Below are 17,158 nucleotides of genomic sequence, written 5' to 3'. Positions count from 1 at the left end.
TTTGACACCCATTTCAGGTGCCAGTCTTGTGGGAGTGTGTGGTTTACCTGTGTAGTTTTCTTACTGCTAGCGCTCCCATTTGAGGATTTCAAGGGGCTAGGCAGTGTTTGTAGGCAAAATTGGTTTGATGTCTTGATTTCAAAGATTTCTTTGTCCTCTTTGCTCACACCGGGGGAACATGTTTATATTGAATTATTCATACACATTCTCACTGTCGAACACAAATGATTTCAGTTATCATCCCAGTGGAGATTCATCACAATCTCCCCCGTGTGTGCAGAGAGGGATGCTCAATCATTCCTCCCCCTTCATGCAACAAATCCCTCCCCATCCATCTATTTATTTATCTTTCTCTGTAATGGCTGAAACCTCACATTCCCAACAGAGGCGACCTCAGTGGCACCTCAGCCTGTGTGTCATTAACGCTGACCAGCAGCCCATCTCTATCTGCTCCTGATCTGCCGACCTCCCTGAGAAGCAGCCTACAGCACGCTCCACAGCGAGGGGGGAGGGAGCAAAGGGTGAGGGGAGATAGAAATGGAGAAGAAACAAGATAGGAGTGTGGCTGGAAAGGTGAGAGGGCAACAGGGAGGGATGGAAGAAGAAAAATGGAGAGTGGGAAGAAATGGGGTGAGGCGAACAACTCAGGAAGGAGGAGGAAAAAGCAGGGAGAAAAGGTGAGAGAAGATAATGGGGAGAGGCAGAAGCAAAAATGGGAAGAGGAGGTGAGTCGATGAGTAGAAAATTGATGGAGAGCGAAGAAAAGCAGGAGAAAAGGAAGAGTAGGAGAATGAGGGTGGTGGCCAAGGAAAATAGAAAATAGACGGAGGGAAGAAAGTCTGCGATCAGATGAGACAGGAGGGGAGAGACTGGAGTGAGAAGGAGAGAGAATCATTGCTATTTCAAGACCATACTTACTGATAATGTCACTCTACTTCAAAGTGCAAAACGTTCATGTCACGCTGCTGTGTGACTGTGCCTCTGGAGAATTTCCTCAGAGATCAGATGATAAAACTATGCCTGACAGTAGCGTGCGTGGGGCTCCCACTCACATTCTGTGACACATTCTGTGCTGAACTGTGACAAAACATACTGAGATCTCTGCTATAATTTGTTTTAATCTACACACAGCCGCTGACCGGGGGACCTGGAGTAGATTCACAGGTGCAGCGAGACCGAGCCCACCAAAGACGATCAGGTAAAGTCCAGGTACATTTAAGGATAAAACCTGAGCCATCATTTTTGTAATATATTATCAGCGCAAAGGAAACATTTAACCGGCAAAATTTAAAATGCATAAAAAAACGTGTGTCACTGCTATTTGGCTTCTATTACGTTTGTTCCATTTGTCATCTTAATCACAGGTATTTCATTTACATGTCTTGATGGCTCAAACGTCCCTTAAGTCATCAATCATTCAGCTGTCAGGTGTCACAACTCGCGATGAAGGTCCGGAGGAATCGAAAAGTTAGTTTTCTTTAAATAAACAGTGACGCTATTAGCAACAGCAGAGTGCGGGATTTTTTCCTTGTTTCCTTGATTTTTTCCTTGGTTCCTTGATTTTTTCCTTGGTTCCTTGATTTTTTCCTTGGTTCCAGGCATCACAGCTCGTAAAATGAATCCCTGACTGGCCAAGATTCCTGCCGGGAATTCAATCTCACCTTGGCGAATCAACCATGCATCCTCTGTCTAATTGAATATTTAATTAGATATTTAATATTCATAACTGTGATTATTAAGTACCTCTTCCCCAATGTTTACTAATGTACTGTGGTAGACTGACAGGCAGGGTAATATTTAGGCATATAAAATATGTTTATGTCAAAAAAGGGATTGGTAGATCATGAAACAATATTTCTGTCTATGAAGACCATATCTTAAATGTTAAAAGAAATGCTTTAAAATATCCATCATTAATAAATGGTACATTGATAGTTAATTAGACTTTAGTTAAAAGTTATTTTACTATTAACAAAAAATGAAATAATGATTTACTTATGTTTACTTATTATTAGTAATGCTATAATTTATGTTATTGTATCATCGAGTAGTGTAATATAAAAAAATTATTTTATTACTTTATAGTGAATACTTTGTCAAGGGTTAATAATTGTTTTGTAAACCATCTATATAACGTTATTTGGATGGCTATTATAAAGTTGCAACTAATGTTTATAATAATATGTAGTTAATGATAAATAAGTGGTTTAGAAAGTATCAAGTAACATTCATTTGGCCACATGCAATCTTTTTTTGGTGATCTATAAAAGAGATGATTATTTATGCATTGATAATAGCTATCTAAATAATGTTCATAGATGTGTTGCAGAGTATTTATTAACCATTAACTTTATAATAGCCATCCAAATAATTATTGATGGTTTACAAATGATTTCTTATAGGTTTACAAATCATTAACAAATACCTATATAGGTTATGTGTGCAACAAGCATTACTACTGTAATAATTAGTAAACATTATTCATTATAATTTCATTCGTTATTAACAGTAAAATAATAACTATCATCTTAAGTTTACTTAACTATTAAATTACCATTTATTAGTGATGGTTATTATAAAGTGCCGTATCTGATGTATATATAAAAGATATTTTCTGTAAACAAATTAGAACAGAGTTATTAGCTTGGCAAAATGCCCTCAGGACAGCTCTTCGTCTCCTCGGGTGGATTTACATCTTTAACGTGCTGTTCATGGCCTTTAACGTACTGTAACAAAGGTCAAGATGTTACGCATCAGATGGCACACCTTCATGATTTTGAATTCTGTCCTGCTGGAGAAACTTTGATACACTGACTGGAGTGGAATAGAGAAGTGGACAGAGATTCAGCTCTGTGATTCACTGACTGAGTTATGCTATTTTCTGTTGCCATCAAAGAGTCCAAAAATATGGTCTCTGTGGATGCTGCCAAACCAGTACTCCCACTTAATTAATTAGAGAAGTTATTTCAACAACAACAACAACACTGTGGTTCTGTTTTCTCCACACTTCCTCTGAATGTCTGCCATGTTCTCTCAAGATGGTGTCAGAAACAACACGTTCATTATTTTTACAGAACTCACCAATATGTGCATATCACTTCATAAACTTTCATGAAATATTGGTAGCGTGATTATGACCTTGTGACATATTATGGAAAAAGGCATCCTAATGTCTTATGGCTACTTAAAATGTATGTAAGTATAAGTGTTAATAATGCATTACAGATATATATGTTTTGGAGAGGAAAAAATGCCACAGTTCCATGGTTTAGAATGTGTTCATAAGCAACACATAGACTGATGGGTTTCAGCCTGTTGATTAGTCTTTTTGTACAAATCTTAATTTCAGTCAGTCCACAGTTAACTACCAGGATAAAGTGTTCTATTTTACTGACAATAGCGAAATGCTTAAGCTTCAATAACTTTTCTTTCTTTCCCAATCCTCCCCTCTTTTCTTACAGCCCTTTTTCCTCAGGTTTCATCATAACTCAGTGGCTGGTGTGAGAGCATTGCTCCTCCCCGTGTGTTTCTACATGTATGCCACTGTGTACTATGGCTTTTTATTCCTATGTGATGATGAAAAATGTTCATGTAGGAATAGAAGCCATTTTACACGTGGCGAGAGAGCAACATGACAGAAGCATGACAGAAGCAAGAGCTCCTCGCCGCCAGGGCGTGGAGACTAACGTACGGGTGGATAAATGTGACTTCTGTTGAATATTTCCCTGTAGTAAAGCTACATTTACACTCATCTTTCAGATGATGAGTGAACTCATTGATGTGCTGATCTGATGACAAAAAAACAAAATGAATTCAGACGTTGTTGAGTGTGCACCTGTTTTAGCCTCAAGGCACAAACAGCTTCCACTGCTTACAGTGTTTGATGCATGTGATGACAGCTGCAGTCCGCAGGGATAGAAGTTGGAACATTTGTCATGAACAAAGGAAGAAAAGAGCAAGGAGAGACCAAAACATTTCTTTAATAACCAACTATAAAAGAGGCACTTAGTGAACCACTTTACAACTTGCAAGAGGCACTGTATTTCCCTTTCGTCTCACTCTTCTTTTGCACATTATTAAAATAAAACTTTGTCATGAAGCATTACACCAAAAAACAATCTACCTACAATATTGTACAATGTAAGATACATACAGTATAAACAAGACAAAGCACCTTTGTTGTAGTAGTAAATACTATTAATAATTAAACAGTTGGAGTTACAAACACAGATGATTGAGTTTATGATTTGTGTGTGTTATTATCAGTGCATGGGAAGAACTCCGAATACAGGTCTTGGGACTGTGATGCCCTTGTATGCACCTGAGTTTATACAATGGAAGCTTTCCTAATTTTGTGTTCAAACAGCCTACATATGAAGTACTTGGGTGCATTACACAGTATTTTTAATAAACTACAGAGAATCAGTGAAACATAGTCCGATGAATGTACTGTAACTGCTACAGAGCTCAGGTTCCCTTCTGAGGACATTGGCATTCACATTACAATAAAACACAATGTAGCACCAGGTAATGTTTATACAGAAGGCTAATATGGTGAATGTCAATGCAGTACAGTAAAGTTCAAAAATAAAACAAAATGAATATGTTGGAAGCATTTAGGAAAGGTGCACAGACAATAGTCCAGGTCAGTTATGATGTCATTTGGTCCTTTTGCAGAAAGACTTAAACGGATAAGAATAAATGCAAAGAGAACATGCATTTCTTAGAAGAAAATATTTTACTGTATTTTCAAGTATTCTTTTTTTTTCTTTCCTTTAGGTAAATGTAAATATAATCTCTGAAACAGATACTATCCAACAAAGGAAAAGCAGAACAAAAGTTCAATAGTTTTCCCAACTAGCATATTCATTTTTGACCCAAAATTCATATCTGCCATTTGTCCTCACATTTGTGTAATAAAAAACACATGTACAAAGAAGACATAAAGTGACTATGTAAGTATTTTAAGATAGCATTTCACAGAAAACAGCTGTTCAATCTCATTCACCATAATGAATTGTCTTAAAAATTTATAACTGTGAAATTTACAGTCTCTTATTCACAGATCCCTCACATCCCACTCAGTTAATAGATTCTGATGTGTCCTTTCTTAAAGGAATCTTAAAGCTAGTGAGTTTTTGGCCAAACAGCTGGCTTAGGAGGTGGTTCTGGGACTCTGCTGTCCTGTAGGAATGGCTCTCCATTGACCTAACCCCCATCTTTGGCCTACATTTATTCAAAGAATTGTTCATGGGAACTGAAGACACTTTAGAAATAGGGTGATGCAAAGGCCGCCCCAGAGGTCCCTTTTTGGCTTTGTAATCCCCGTTAAGAGGAGTCACAATCTCAGCTTTCTTTTGTGTACAGCTGTCGAGCAAGCTTCTTTTTGACTGCAAACCCAAGTTTGAAGTCTTGCACTTGGAAACGATTTTGTTGCTAACAACGTCGTCCCGCACTGAGGACAGCACAGGGTAGTCGTTGGGTCCATCTGATTTCCTTTGCACAGAGGGATTTGCACACTTGCTGGGGCGAAATTTCTTTTTTGCTCGAGAGTCAACACCAAAGTTCTCTTGTGTGGCTGGAGAGGAAACCCTTTGCAGGCTGTGGGGGGATTTCATATCTTTCCTCTTCTTCTGTGGTCTCATGGATTCTTTTTCCTCATTTGAGGCTGAAGCGTTGAGGGAAACCTTGGAGTGGAGGACTGGTGTGGACTCTGTAGCCTTCGTGCTGCTAGCTGTAGTGCCATTTTTAGTGTTGTCAGTTATTTTGGCCGCGGCAACTTTGTCTTTCATCGGACTGCTACCTTCCTGCTCAGCATCTTGAGATACAGCCAGCTGTTTGCTGTCATTATTGGGAGCTTTTAACGCGTGATGCCACTGCTCATCATCCCTCGATTGTTCCGTTACATCAGCAGCTAATTCATGCTTTGACTCAGGTGTCTTTGAAATGATTGGATTTTCTTTTAAGCTGACAAAAGAGTCCTCACTAGGTGGAAGTGAATCTGTTCTTTTTTCAGCCTCAGCTGTGTCACCTCCTGCAGAGGCTTCCTCAGGCTTGAGAGGCTCCTCCCCTCCTGCACTACTACTCTCTTTAGGCGCTGGCCATGAGGCTGTCTCTGCTCTAATGCAGACTGACTCATTCTCCTCTTTCACGTCACATGGTTCAGTAATTGATTCTCCATTGTTCTCTTTATCAAGTAGAGGTGAGGTGGTATGATCAAGTACCTCTTTCTTGGGTGTAGCAGACACCGAAGAGCCCATATAAATACATTTATCCAGCTCTACAAGTAGTTCAGAGTAGTCCTCAACAATGTCCTCAGTCTTCACATTTGTATTGTTTGTGTCACTGTGGTATTCATTTGCGATGGTCTGTGTGGAGTCGTCGGCTGTGGACACAGAGGGTTTTGAAGACTCCAAGTTTTGATTTAAGTGCACTGAGCTTACGCTGGCGATGCCGCTGTCTGAGCTGTTTTCTTGCAGACTGTCGGAGAGAATTCTCCTCTTCTTACTCGCGGGCAAATCACATTCATCTTCTTTGGACGCAGATACTTTGACAGGTCTGAGAACACCTCGAAATTTGAAAATTTTGTTCCCCCCTGACAGGTGCTTTTCCATGTGACGATCAAACTGCTCCTTCTTAGAGAAGGTGTAGTTACATGTGCTGCAGATGAAGGATTTTTTAATCACGTGCATGACATCAGCACAGAGCTCACAGGTGTAGAGGGTGGTGTGTTTTGAATCCAGCTCATCCACCTCCTCGTGTGCTCTCTTCAGATGGCCTTTGAGCTCCTGGGCTTCCTGATAAGAGACGGGGCATTTGTGACACAGGAAAATCTTTTCCAAATTGTGAACCACTAAATGTCTCTGCAGTTTAAATGGTTTGGGGAATTGTTTTCCACAGTGGTGGCAGTCTCTTGAGGGGTCTTTGCAGTTGGGATGCATCTCCACACTTTTAGGTGTCTCTGTTTTGTGGAGGACCTCAAGTGGGGTTAATGCGCTCTGCTTGCCATTTGCTCCACTGCTGCTTTTAGTTTTGTGAACTTTTGGCTCAGCCCCTTCAGAGATTTTCCCCTCTCCCACAGCACTGTCTGCAGCAACAGCTTTTTCCTGTTCTTTAGTGGCTTTGCTGGATTCTCTGTTAGCTTTGCTGGGGCGGTGCTGCATGATTGAGGTGATAAAGTTCTTCACGGCTGTCTCCTGCATGAAGCAGCCTGGAATACCTAACATGGAGCCTTGAGTCTGACCCCTCCGGGCAAACTGAGTGGCATGCTCTCGTAAATGTTCATTGTACATCCACACATCTGATATCTCCTTCAAGCACATTCCACAGGTCCAGATACCAGTTTTATTCTTGGCATGTTTCTCCCTCAGATGGTCTCTCAGTTGCTCCCTGGAGCTGAACTTACGCTGGACACACATGTAGCAGGTTGGAGGTGGAGAGGGGTTGTGGGAGAGTTTGTGAAAGTTTAGCTCGCCCAGGGTGAGGAACCATGTGAAGCACACTTTGCACTTGTACTGCTTGTCTTTGACCTTTATTCCACCATCTTGCCGTTTCCTGCCGCGCCGCTCCGTCACTTTCTTGGACTTTTCATCATCTCTGTTCTCCACATCAGCAGTTGCAATAGGAGGAATCACTGAGATATCTTTAGAGTCAAAAAACTGAATCTCAGGAAGTTGAAATGTGGTATTGATGTTTTGGATGTCAATGCTGTGGAAGGTTTGGGCACTCTTTGTGACACATGGCTCTACAGTGTGGGGGGCAGAGGGCAGGGGAAGAGGGCTGGGTGCAGTTAGCTCTTCTGCCTTACAGGTGCTGGGGTCAGAGGTCACCATTGAGCCAGCATCCAAGCCACTGAAGTCCCTGGAGCCATTCCATTCAATTGAAGATTTATCAACAGTGCTCTCAAGTGGACTGAAGGGGCTCTTGCCAACCTCTTTAACATTCTCATGAACATCCTGCTGATTACTTTGGTTAACATCCGACAACTCCTTGACATCAGTCTTTAATGTACTGTTGTGGCACATATTCAACATTATGGCATCATCGATAGATATTGTCTCATATTCACAGCAGTTAGTTTGATTGTCAGTGAACGTCTGCTCTGCTTGGTCTTTCATGTACTGATCTTTACTCAGCATGAAGGTTTCTGAAGGAGGGTAGTCCTGAGTCATGTTTGAATCGGGCGATTGCTTCTGTCTTTTGTTTCTTTTGCTGTACACCCTTGGGCACTTTTTCCTTTTTGCCTCCTCATCTCTGGGGAACAGCTGTGAGAATGTGGTGTCGTCGTCAAGCAAGGCCTTCAGTTCGGGACTTATGCCGGCAGGACTGAGAGGGGTACAATTCAAACAGGAGAGAAGATGTGCCTCGTCCGAGCGGCCACAGTTTTTCTCACACTGCATCTCAACGGCTGCCACTTTTTTAAGAATCTCTTGGGCAATGCTCTCTTCTGATCCTTTCTGTTCACACATCTCTTCCACAGTGCACATCGTCTTACTGGGCTCCTCATATTCTCTGATTGTATCCTTGTCTACAGATGTAGCATTTTCCACATTATTGTCTAAACATACTTCCCCATTTGCCATCTCTGTTATGCTTGCACATTTAATTTCTTCCGCATCAGTGATTTGATTTAGCTCCACAGTTTCATTATTTGTCTCTTTTGTTGGAGATTGGGATGTATTGCCAAAGCCAGAGTTTGAAGTAATACGGTGAGGGGATTTCTCTGTAACAGTTCTGTCACTGATTTTCACCTGGTCGGCTGGAGATCTGCGGAGCTCTTGTAGTCCACTGTTTTTGAATTCAGGAGTTATAGCTTGAAGTATGTCTGTTTTTATTATATTCAGAAGCTCATCAGAGAAAGGGTCGGACTTCGTGTTTACCTCACTGTTTTTGTTCTTTCTAGCTTTGTTGTTCTTCTTTGCTTTTGTTGGCAGGAGAGGGTTTTGATGGCCCACTGCATTTGTCTCAGTTACCATTTCCTCCAGGACTGACTCAGTCTCTGCTGCTTTAGATATGAGAGTGCTACTTGTCTCAGGCAGCCCATCTATTTTTGTTGGGTAACAGGTCTGTGAATCATCTTTATGTTCTTTCTCTGTAGTTTGTGATGCTTCATAAATAAGCATAGTGCCCTGATGGCTCGATGTTGTGCTCTGCGGGCCAATGTGTTTTTCACTTCTGGCCAAATGTTTCATGGCTTTATGTCTCTTTAACCCAGGCACAGTCCTGAAACACATGAGGCAGATTTCACAGAGCACTTTCCCCTGTGGAGCGTTGTTCTGTGTCTTTTTGTGTGCTATTTCTTTGTGTGCTGGATGTGACGTTGAACACTGGCCAGTCTCTGTCGTTGGTTGCTTCTCTGATGGTTCTGGTGGAAGAGGCTTTTGTTCATTTTCACAGATGACGAGGAGCTTATGAGTGGGCGGACCATCTGAAATGTCTTTTCTGATAAGTGTACTGTCCTCAGCAGAAGCCTCGTGAGAATCTACATTCTCTGATTTCTCTTTTCTCAGAAGGTCAGAAGGAATATGCAAATGCTCAACAGGTCCAACTGGATCATGGCAAACCACTGAGTCTGTCTTTACATTACCAGCTGAGGAATCTTTGCTTTTGATTTCAGGTGAAAGGCCCAACGAAAAACACGTGAATTTCATACTCTGCTGGAGGACCAGTGGGTCATCTGATAAATTCAGTTTAGCTGCAGGATCTGAGTTCAGTGATACCACTGTGTCTATTTCAGTTTTGTTAAAAATCAGTGCAGGGTTAACGCTCAGATTACATGATCCACAGTCATCTCTGGGACTCTGCTTGACGTCTGGATTCTCTTCAGGTTTACTGGCAGGGGAGATTGGTATGTAGTCATATTGATTCAGTTGTGGAGGTTTTTCTGAGATGCTGTCATAATTGAGAGGGCTGAGCTTGATATCATACATCGGATCTCTCTTTTCAAGGCCATCTGACACTTGAGGTGGTTCTGCTGAGGTGGTCACAGGAAGTGGAGAGGGAATGGTGGTTTCAGAGCTGGGGATTTTACACTCTATGATCCCCAAATCCAGGGGAGGTGGGCTTATCAAAGAATACTCCATCTCGGCTGTGGTGTCCAGTTGTTCGCCACTGTTTGAAGCCTCTTTGACGTTGCCGTTTTCTTCTTTGTTTATGGGGGATTGCTTATTTTCAATTGAGCCTTGTTCAACAGACATGTCACTACATTTGCTTTGTGACTGACATGGATCCTCTTCCACGTTCCATTTCTGCAAGGGCGTTTGATGAGAGGTTGATAAAAGAGGACTGGTTGGTGGGGCAGTGTGTAGAAAAAGACAGTGACTTTCTTCCACCTCTTCTCTGCATGGTGAGTTTTGATGACTTGCCATGAAATCAATGGGAAGGTGTTCTTTGATGTCCTGCACATTTAAAATCTCTTCTTGTTTCTGAAAGGCAAGACTGGTGTCAGATTTTAACGAGTCATTAAATGGTGTAACCTTGCAGGATTCACTGTCAATAATTCCATCAGATTGTGAAAGAATCAACAGACTACTTTGTCCCTCTATGGACTGGGTGTCTTGGAAGTGTGAGCAATGACTAATGCTCTCTATATTGGTTTCCACCAGTATTGGACTGCAGGGCGTGTCTGTGGTGAATATCTCCAGCGACAGATCAGTTGTTGGACTTGCACTGTAAGTCTTCGCAGGGCTGCAGTTTTGAGATGGAGATAGTGCAATCAAGGGATCTTGTTCTGCTGTTGTTTCCTTGTTTACCCTGACTGAGCACTCCACTTTTAATTCATCAGCATGTGACGAACTAATGTCTCCAGCATTCTCATGGTTGTCAGTGGATTGTTCTTCCACTGCTGTTTTAATCACACCCTGGATTTTCTCACCACAGTCTAGATCGTCGTCAGGTGGAGCTGTTGTTAAAATATGGCTGACAGGTTGACCAGTGATTCCCGTCACTGCCTCGGCTTTCTCATAGCCGTCTGTGGTCGAATGTTCTGGACCGTCACTACTGTTTTTAAATAACAGATTCACATTGTCTGCTGCATTACTGTTCCCGCTGGAACTACTCTTGGTGATATCATCCTCTAATGTGACTTTTGTCTCCGCCTTGCTATCATTGTTTTCTGTAGGCTCACTTGGCTGTGATGAAATTAGCTGGTTTCCATTGAGTGTGGGGTCAGTGCTGTTACAGAGACATGACTGTGACTCATTCAGAATGAATTCAATATCATGCTTCTGCTCATTGATATTTGGAGGTGATAATATATTCTCCTTCCCGGTAATTGCTTCCTTTTCGCTGTGATCTTCTCTCGCAACTGCATCACTTGCCTGACATTCACTGTCTTGATGTTGTTGACTTTTGAGAGAGCTAACATTCGGCTCCTTGTGTTCTGATATAATAGGTTCTTTTTTGAATATAGAGTCTGAAATGACCTCCAGGCTTTTCATGAGATTTTCTGCATATCTCTTCTGTTCTAAAATCTCTTCCTTTGTTTTAACTGGAGTCTCTTTTTCAGCGTTTCTTTCCACTGATTTCTGGTCATGGTGGAGCTGTGGGTGTTCAATTTGTGAGGCTGTGGTGATAAAACTTGGCGCATCATCCTCTTTTTCAGTTAAATGTTCAAGTGCTCCTGGATCATTGTGAATTGGAGTGTGGGGACTGTGGTGTCCACCTATTAGCTCAAACTGGAATGGACTGGACCATGGTTCAGTAAAAGGCTCTGAGGGCAAACTGGTCACTGGTACATCGATGGTTTGCACAGGGCACCTCATATTCAGACCAGTGTCTCCACTCTCTGACTCATCACTCAGACGTAAAGGTGAAAATTTGCTCATTTTTAGCTGCTTGGGAACATCCTGAGCTAGTAAAGGTGGGATTTCCAACTTAGTTGTCTGCAGCTGGTTTTCAAGTTCATTCACTATTCTTTTTATCTCTAGTTCATCCTCTGATGCGCAGCTGTTGAGATTTGAACTGTAGTCGATTATTTTTTGTGGCACAGACAAAGGAACGTGATTGTAATCTGGTTTCTTTTCATTTGATTTCTCAGAGCTGCCTTTGTACTGAGATATCTCATCTGGCAGTACGGGGCTAACTATAAGGTTCCAGTCTCTTTGTTCCAGAAAGGGAGAGAAGGACGACACAAACTCTTCCTTTTTATCAGCTGTGTTCTCTATTGAATGGAAACTGTCTTTTTGAATTGGCATATCTGAGTAGAGCCCACTGTCAAATCCTGTGAGATCCCCGAACATTGATGACGTGTCAAATGAAAGTGGGGATTTCAAGAGCCCCTGTTCCTGATCCAGGGGGTAGGGCATGAGGTGGAGCGTATCTTTTTGCATCAACGGGCCTTGGCTTTCAGTTGGAGATAGGCACACCTCATCCATCAAAGAGGTGCAAAGAGATGCAGGCTTGTGGGCGTCTAGGTCATTGACTAAAGAAATAGCCTCTTTCACTATGCAGGCACTGTCACTGTCTGATAGCTCTGGCTGTGTGGCTTGGGGCCCCTTGCTTCGTTTGCCCTTTGTGTTTCTGTCAACTTGGAAATCAGTTTCTTTGTTAATGGTGGGAGAGTTTGAATCAAACTGTAGTGGCTTGCTATCTGTACTGAAAAGCTGTGTTGGTTCTTCTTTGGGGCACAGAAAGTCTGTTCTCTCAAGAGTGTTTCTGTCTGAAGTGACTGTTGTGCCAGTTTCTTTTCTGGGAGACACCAGCTTCTCTCTTGATTTTTGACTGTGAGAGTTTTTGAGTGTGTCTTTTGCTTTTTGCGAAGATGACTCTGAATCAGCAATCTCTGGATTTGAATGATTCTTCTTTGGATCTTCTGTACTCTCTTTGTTATCGGACAGAATAGCTTTGTCGGTATTATACTTCTTGACAGATTTAGTGAATGTCAGTGCTAGTGTGCTGGAGTCTTTACATAACTTTTGCAGGGAGGACCTTTCATAGGTTTTCTGCTCTGGAGACTCTTTCTTTTTGATGTCTATCTTCTTCTCACAGTCTGAGTCAGTGCGGTCAGTGCTTTTGGGGCTGTTGATACTATCGCTTGAAACGCTCACAGATGTGCTGAGTTCACTGCTTGTGGATGATCTGCTACCCCTCCTCCTGAGTCTCTGGTGAGAACCATGCTTCTCAGGTGAGAGAGAAACATCCTCACTTTTTTTCACCTCAAAACACTCCTTCGACTCATGTCGCCATGCTGCCTGGTCCCTCTCACTTCTTGCTCGCCATTTGCACTCTTTGGTGTATGTGTATTTACACCGGCTGCTTTGATTCAGCCGGCCTTGGCTTGCTATCTTAACAGGCTCACATTCATCATCTGAGTCCGAGACATAGTCATATTCTCCAAATGCAGGGTTCTGTACAGTGGGAGTCAGTCTCTCCATCACTAAGGAAAACTGGAGGTTTTTAGTACCTTTAACATGGAGCTTATGGAGCTTATTTTTCTGTTGAACTATTTTGTGAATAAGTTCTTTGCTCCAGGTGCCCCCTCCAGTGCTTTTCCTCTTGCTCTCTTTCACTGCAGTTCTTGAGGTTGGAGATGTCGAGGCATGTGAGGGTGTTGACCCTCGAAGTGCAGAGCTGTCCTGAAAGCTTTTAACACCACAGCGCTCAGAAAACTTGCTTGATAAGAGAAACCTTTGTGTACTTGTGTTTTCATCCTCACTCTTGCACAGTTTTTTTGTTTCTTTCACTTTGTTGTCTGGTTCCCTTGTCTTCTCCCTCGAGGCATTTCTTGAATTTTTATGAGAGACTTCTTTTTTTATGTTAATTTTCTCATCTTGTTCCAAATTCAGAGATATTTTCTCAAGTTTGCTTTCTGTGTACTGTTTATCTGTCTCAGGGTTCTCAACATCAGAGTCATAAAAATACTTTCCCTGTGTGAAAGACCTGTCATCCTCTCCCGCTTGTTTATTTTTGCTCTCAAAGACCAGGGATTCTTTGGTTTTCAGGCATTGTTTGTTTGATGTTGCTTTGACAGTGGTGAGGTCATCATCAGCAAACGCATCGATAAAGCTACTGTCTATCTCTGCGTTGTCTGACTGATATCCCAGTCCATTCAAGGCTTCTGTGATTAGGCTGTCTAATTTGGCATCCTCGATTTCAAGCTCAGGCAGAGGGACGGGAAGGTTACCAGAACCAGAGAACAAGTTGATTTTCATTGGATCATCCTTGTCTCCTTTTGTTTCACTATCACATATCAGTTCTCCATTTTTATTGAGGCCCAACAGAGATAGGTGGAGGTCAGATGGGCACCTTGACATCGAAACACTCGACACAGATGACACTGCTTTTGCTGGTTCTGCATGAAACTTTCTGCTGTCCTCCATCTTTGATATGTCTTTGAGGTCATTTTGTGCAAACGTATGCTGAGCACAGTATTGCTTATGGCCTAGAAAAGAAGCCAGGTTGTTGAAATTCTGATCACACTGCTTGCATGTCAGAAGCACATCTAACTGGTCAAGATTTGCTGCAGCTAATGAGGTCGCCAACAGCTGATGTGCAGAGTACGGTGGTGGTGGCTGGTGATGCTCCACCCCAAAACTGTCCATGTAACCTTTGTTTCCATCCATAATAGTCTTTGGATGTGTGTTGTTTTGCAGGTAGCTCATCATGTCATCTTTGGCTCTGTCAGGCGTGTAAGGAAGGTTTCGTGGAGCATCAGAATGAAACTGATGTGGGTGAGAGCTCAGGTGATCTGAAGGTAACTGTGTCTTGGCTTGGGGCTGGTGATAAAACGGGTGAGGGGGTGCTGACTTTGACATTTGACTGTCCTCTGAACTGATGTTCACAGGACTGGTGGATGCTGGGGAGAGGGAAGAGCAGGTACTACTGGATGCAGGGTTGTGAACTGGTGAGGGCAAAGGAGATTCATAAGGCGACACCATTATAAGTCCCATAGGTGGGACCTGTAATGGAGGATAGCTGTAGTTTCTTGATGCTGCTGAAAGAGACTGGTTGAGTCCAAAATATACCGCTTTATTTTTGGATTCACATACTTGTGCATGGCTCATCTCTACTTTAAAAGTAGAGACTGTATTACTGCTATGTTTTACAGTCTCCTGTCTTTGGTTTGAAAACCCCTCACTGGTTCTGCTGTTCTGAAATGAGCTAGGGTTTTTTAGGGAGCTGTGTTTATGTGATTTACTTTCATCCTTCCAGTCAGAAGGGGAAACCATGTAAGCCAATTTTTGATTGCTTATTTGCCTAGACAACTCAATTCTGTTTTGGTTTGGTATGGCAGAGGTTGGCCGTATCTGCTGCCAGGTCATTCTGCTATTTTTAGATGAATTTGGCCTTTGATCAAGTGCTGGTTGGTTCTGAAACTGAAACTTGTCATTCATATCAGTATACTGAATTGTGTTTTGATCAGCTGGTGAATATGTCTTATTAGGCCCATCCCATGAGTGCGGTAACCTATTTAGAACCTTATTATTGATGTTTTTATCAAAAGGTATGGAGCCTGTGTGAATGTTACTGACTGGAGGGTTGTTAAAGGTTTTGCTGGGAAAGTGCATTTGGGAGCCTGGACCTGAAATATTTCTTGCATGGTGCACACTTCCTTGAATGAGCGTTCTTTGGTTTGCAGCTGTGTCTTTGGGGTGACAGTTCCTCTTACTCCCCGGGGTGATGGCTGCATCCCTACTGTCTGCCTGTGCAATAGTGTCTGTGCTCTCAGGCAGGACAGTCTTTCCTTGCTCTGACTGCTGTGAGCTGGAGCCAGAGCTGTCACTACTGGCTGAGTCCTCACTCAGATTCCTAGGACATTGGATGGAGGACGTTACCCCTTGAATAAACTGTGACTGCGGGGGTAGAGGATAAGAGCTTCTATCCTCCGGCTGCTGTTCATTACTGAATTGAGTGCTGTTCTGAGCAATGTTTTGCCCTTCTCCAGGTGTAAAGGAAAACGAGTTGTGGGTCACATGAACAGAACCTAGCGAGGAGTCTGTAAAGTCTTGGGATTGGGGGTTCTGTTCACAGGGAAATGAGTCCGAGGTTGATTCCTCCAGAAAATGATATCCATATTGAAATGGACCAGGCACAAAGGCACTTGTCTTATTAGATTCTGTAAGGGCAGTGGATTTTTGTGATGACACCCCATAGTTAGCACCATTAAAAGTCCTTTCAGGAGACTGCCATACATTAGAGCCACTCAGCTGAAAGTCAGCCAGGATCAGCTGGCTGCCGGGCTGTGTGCTGTTGTTCTCCATTGAGGCAGGCTGCTGCTGCTGTGACAGGGATGGATGTGGGTGGGGTAACGTTCCACTTGAGGAACCCAGTGCCTGTGAGGTATAGCTTGGAGAGGTAAGGTTAGAGGAGGCCTCCTGGAAGCAGCGGCTATAGTTGAGCTCTTCTTGCTGTAGTTCGGCCTCTCTCTCTGGTATACTAGGAACGTGGAATCTGTAGCTGCCCGAGACTGGGCCACGACTGGTCTCCAACTTCTTGGGTGGTGCAACCTTCTGCTGTGGGTAGGCAATACCAATGGTGGGGTTGGAGCGTGGATTTGTGATGCTAAGTCTGTACAGCTGCTGTGGGTTGGCGCGCTCCGTCTTCCCTGACCGCTTCCCCTTCTCTCGGCTGCGGCCCTTTCCACTCGGGGACTGGGGGCTGCCTTTGCCACTCGACCAAGTCCTGTCAGTGGCAAATTTTGACCGGTTCTGCAGTGAGCTAAAGTCAATCTTCCCTGTCTGCTGTGGCCGAATGACAGCCTCACGCTGCTGAGGACAGTCCCTTCCCTTCTCTAGTTTTTCAACTTTGGCCCCTCTGCTGCTGGCTCTGGCCTCAGTGCCTGTGCTTGAAAAGTGCTCTGGAGACTCCTTTGTGGTTTTGTCACTCTGCTGTTCCAGCGCTGTCCCTTCATCCTGCAGTTTGGACTCAGCGGCCAGCTCTTTGACAGCATGCATTCGCTGAGTCTCTCCTGCCATGGTGCACAATGCGTGCTGTGAAGGCCTGGTCCCCAGAAGTGATCTGGGAGACAGGGGCACCGTCTTCTGGGTGGTATGAATCAGTAAACATCCAGTGGCAGGAACTGCACGGACAGGGCTGCTCGCTGCAGGCTCATCTCTTTACTTCCATTGTGAACGGCTGATCTGGCACCAGAGCAAAGTAGACCTGGAAGGAGAAGAGAACAGAGAGGATCAGATGTCAAGCTTTTACTGTTTAATTTAAA

General features: G+C 43.1%; 1 protein-coding gene across 2 annotated transcripts in view; it reads right to left on the bottom strand.

Annotated features, from left to right (window-relative positions):
* Positions 1 to 3,960: 3,960 nt before the first annotated feature.
* Positions 3,961 to 17,158, bottom strand: part of LOC120564182 (zinc finger protein 469) — a 213,963-nt gene continuing 200,765 nt past the window's right edge. For both annotated transcript variants that reach the window (XM_039808966.1, XM_039808967.1), the window contains one exon: positions 3,961 to 17,100. In XM_039808966.1, the coding sequence (XP_039664900.1) occupies positions 5,082 to 16,913 (11,832 nt within the window). In that variant the 5' untranslated portion in view covers positions 16,914 to 17,100 and the 3' untranslated portion in view covers positions 3,961 to 5,081. The remainder of the gene's footprint in view (positions 17,101 to 17,158) is intronic.

Source organism: Perca fluviatilis, chromosome 8 (genome assembly GCF_010015445.1).
Source record: "Perca fluviatilis chromosome 8, GENO_Pfluv_1.0, whole genome shotgun sequence".
In the NCBI taxonomy this organism is placed as follows: domain Eukaryota; kingdom Metazoa; phylum Chordata; class Actinopteri; order Perciformes; family Percidae; genus Perca; species Perca fluviatilis.
The sequence above is the reverse complement of the archived record's forward strand: the minus strand, read 5'-3'. Positions and strand labels throughout refer to the sequence as shown.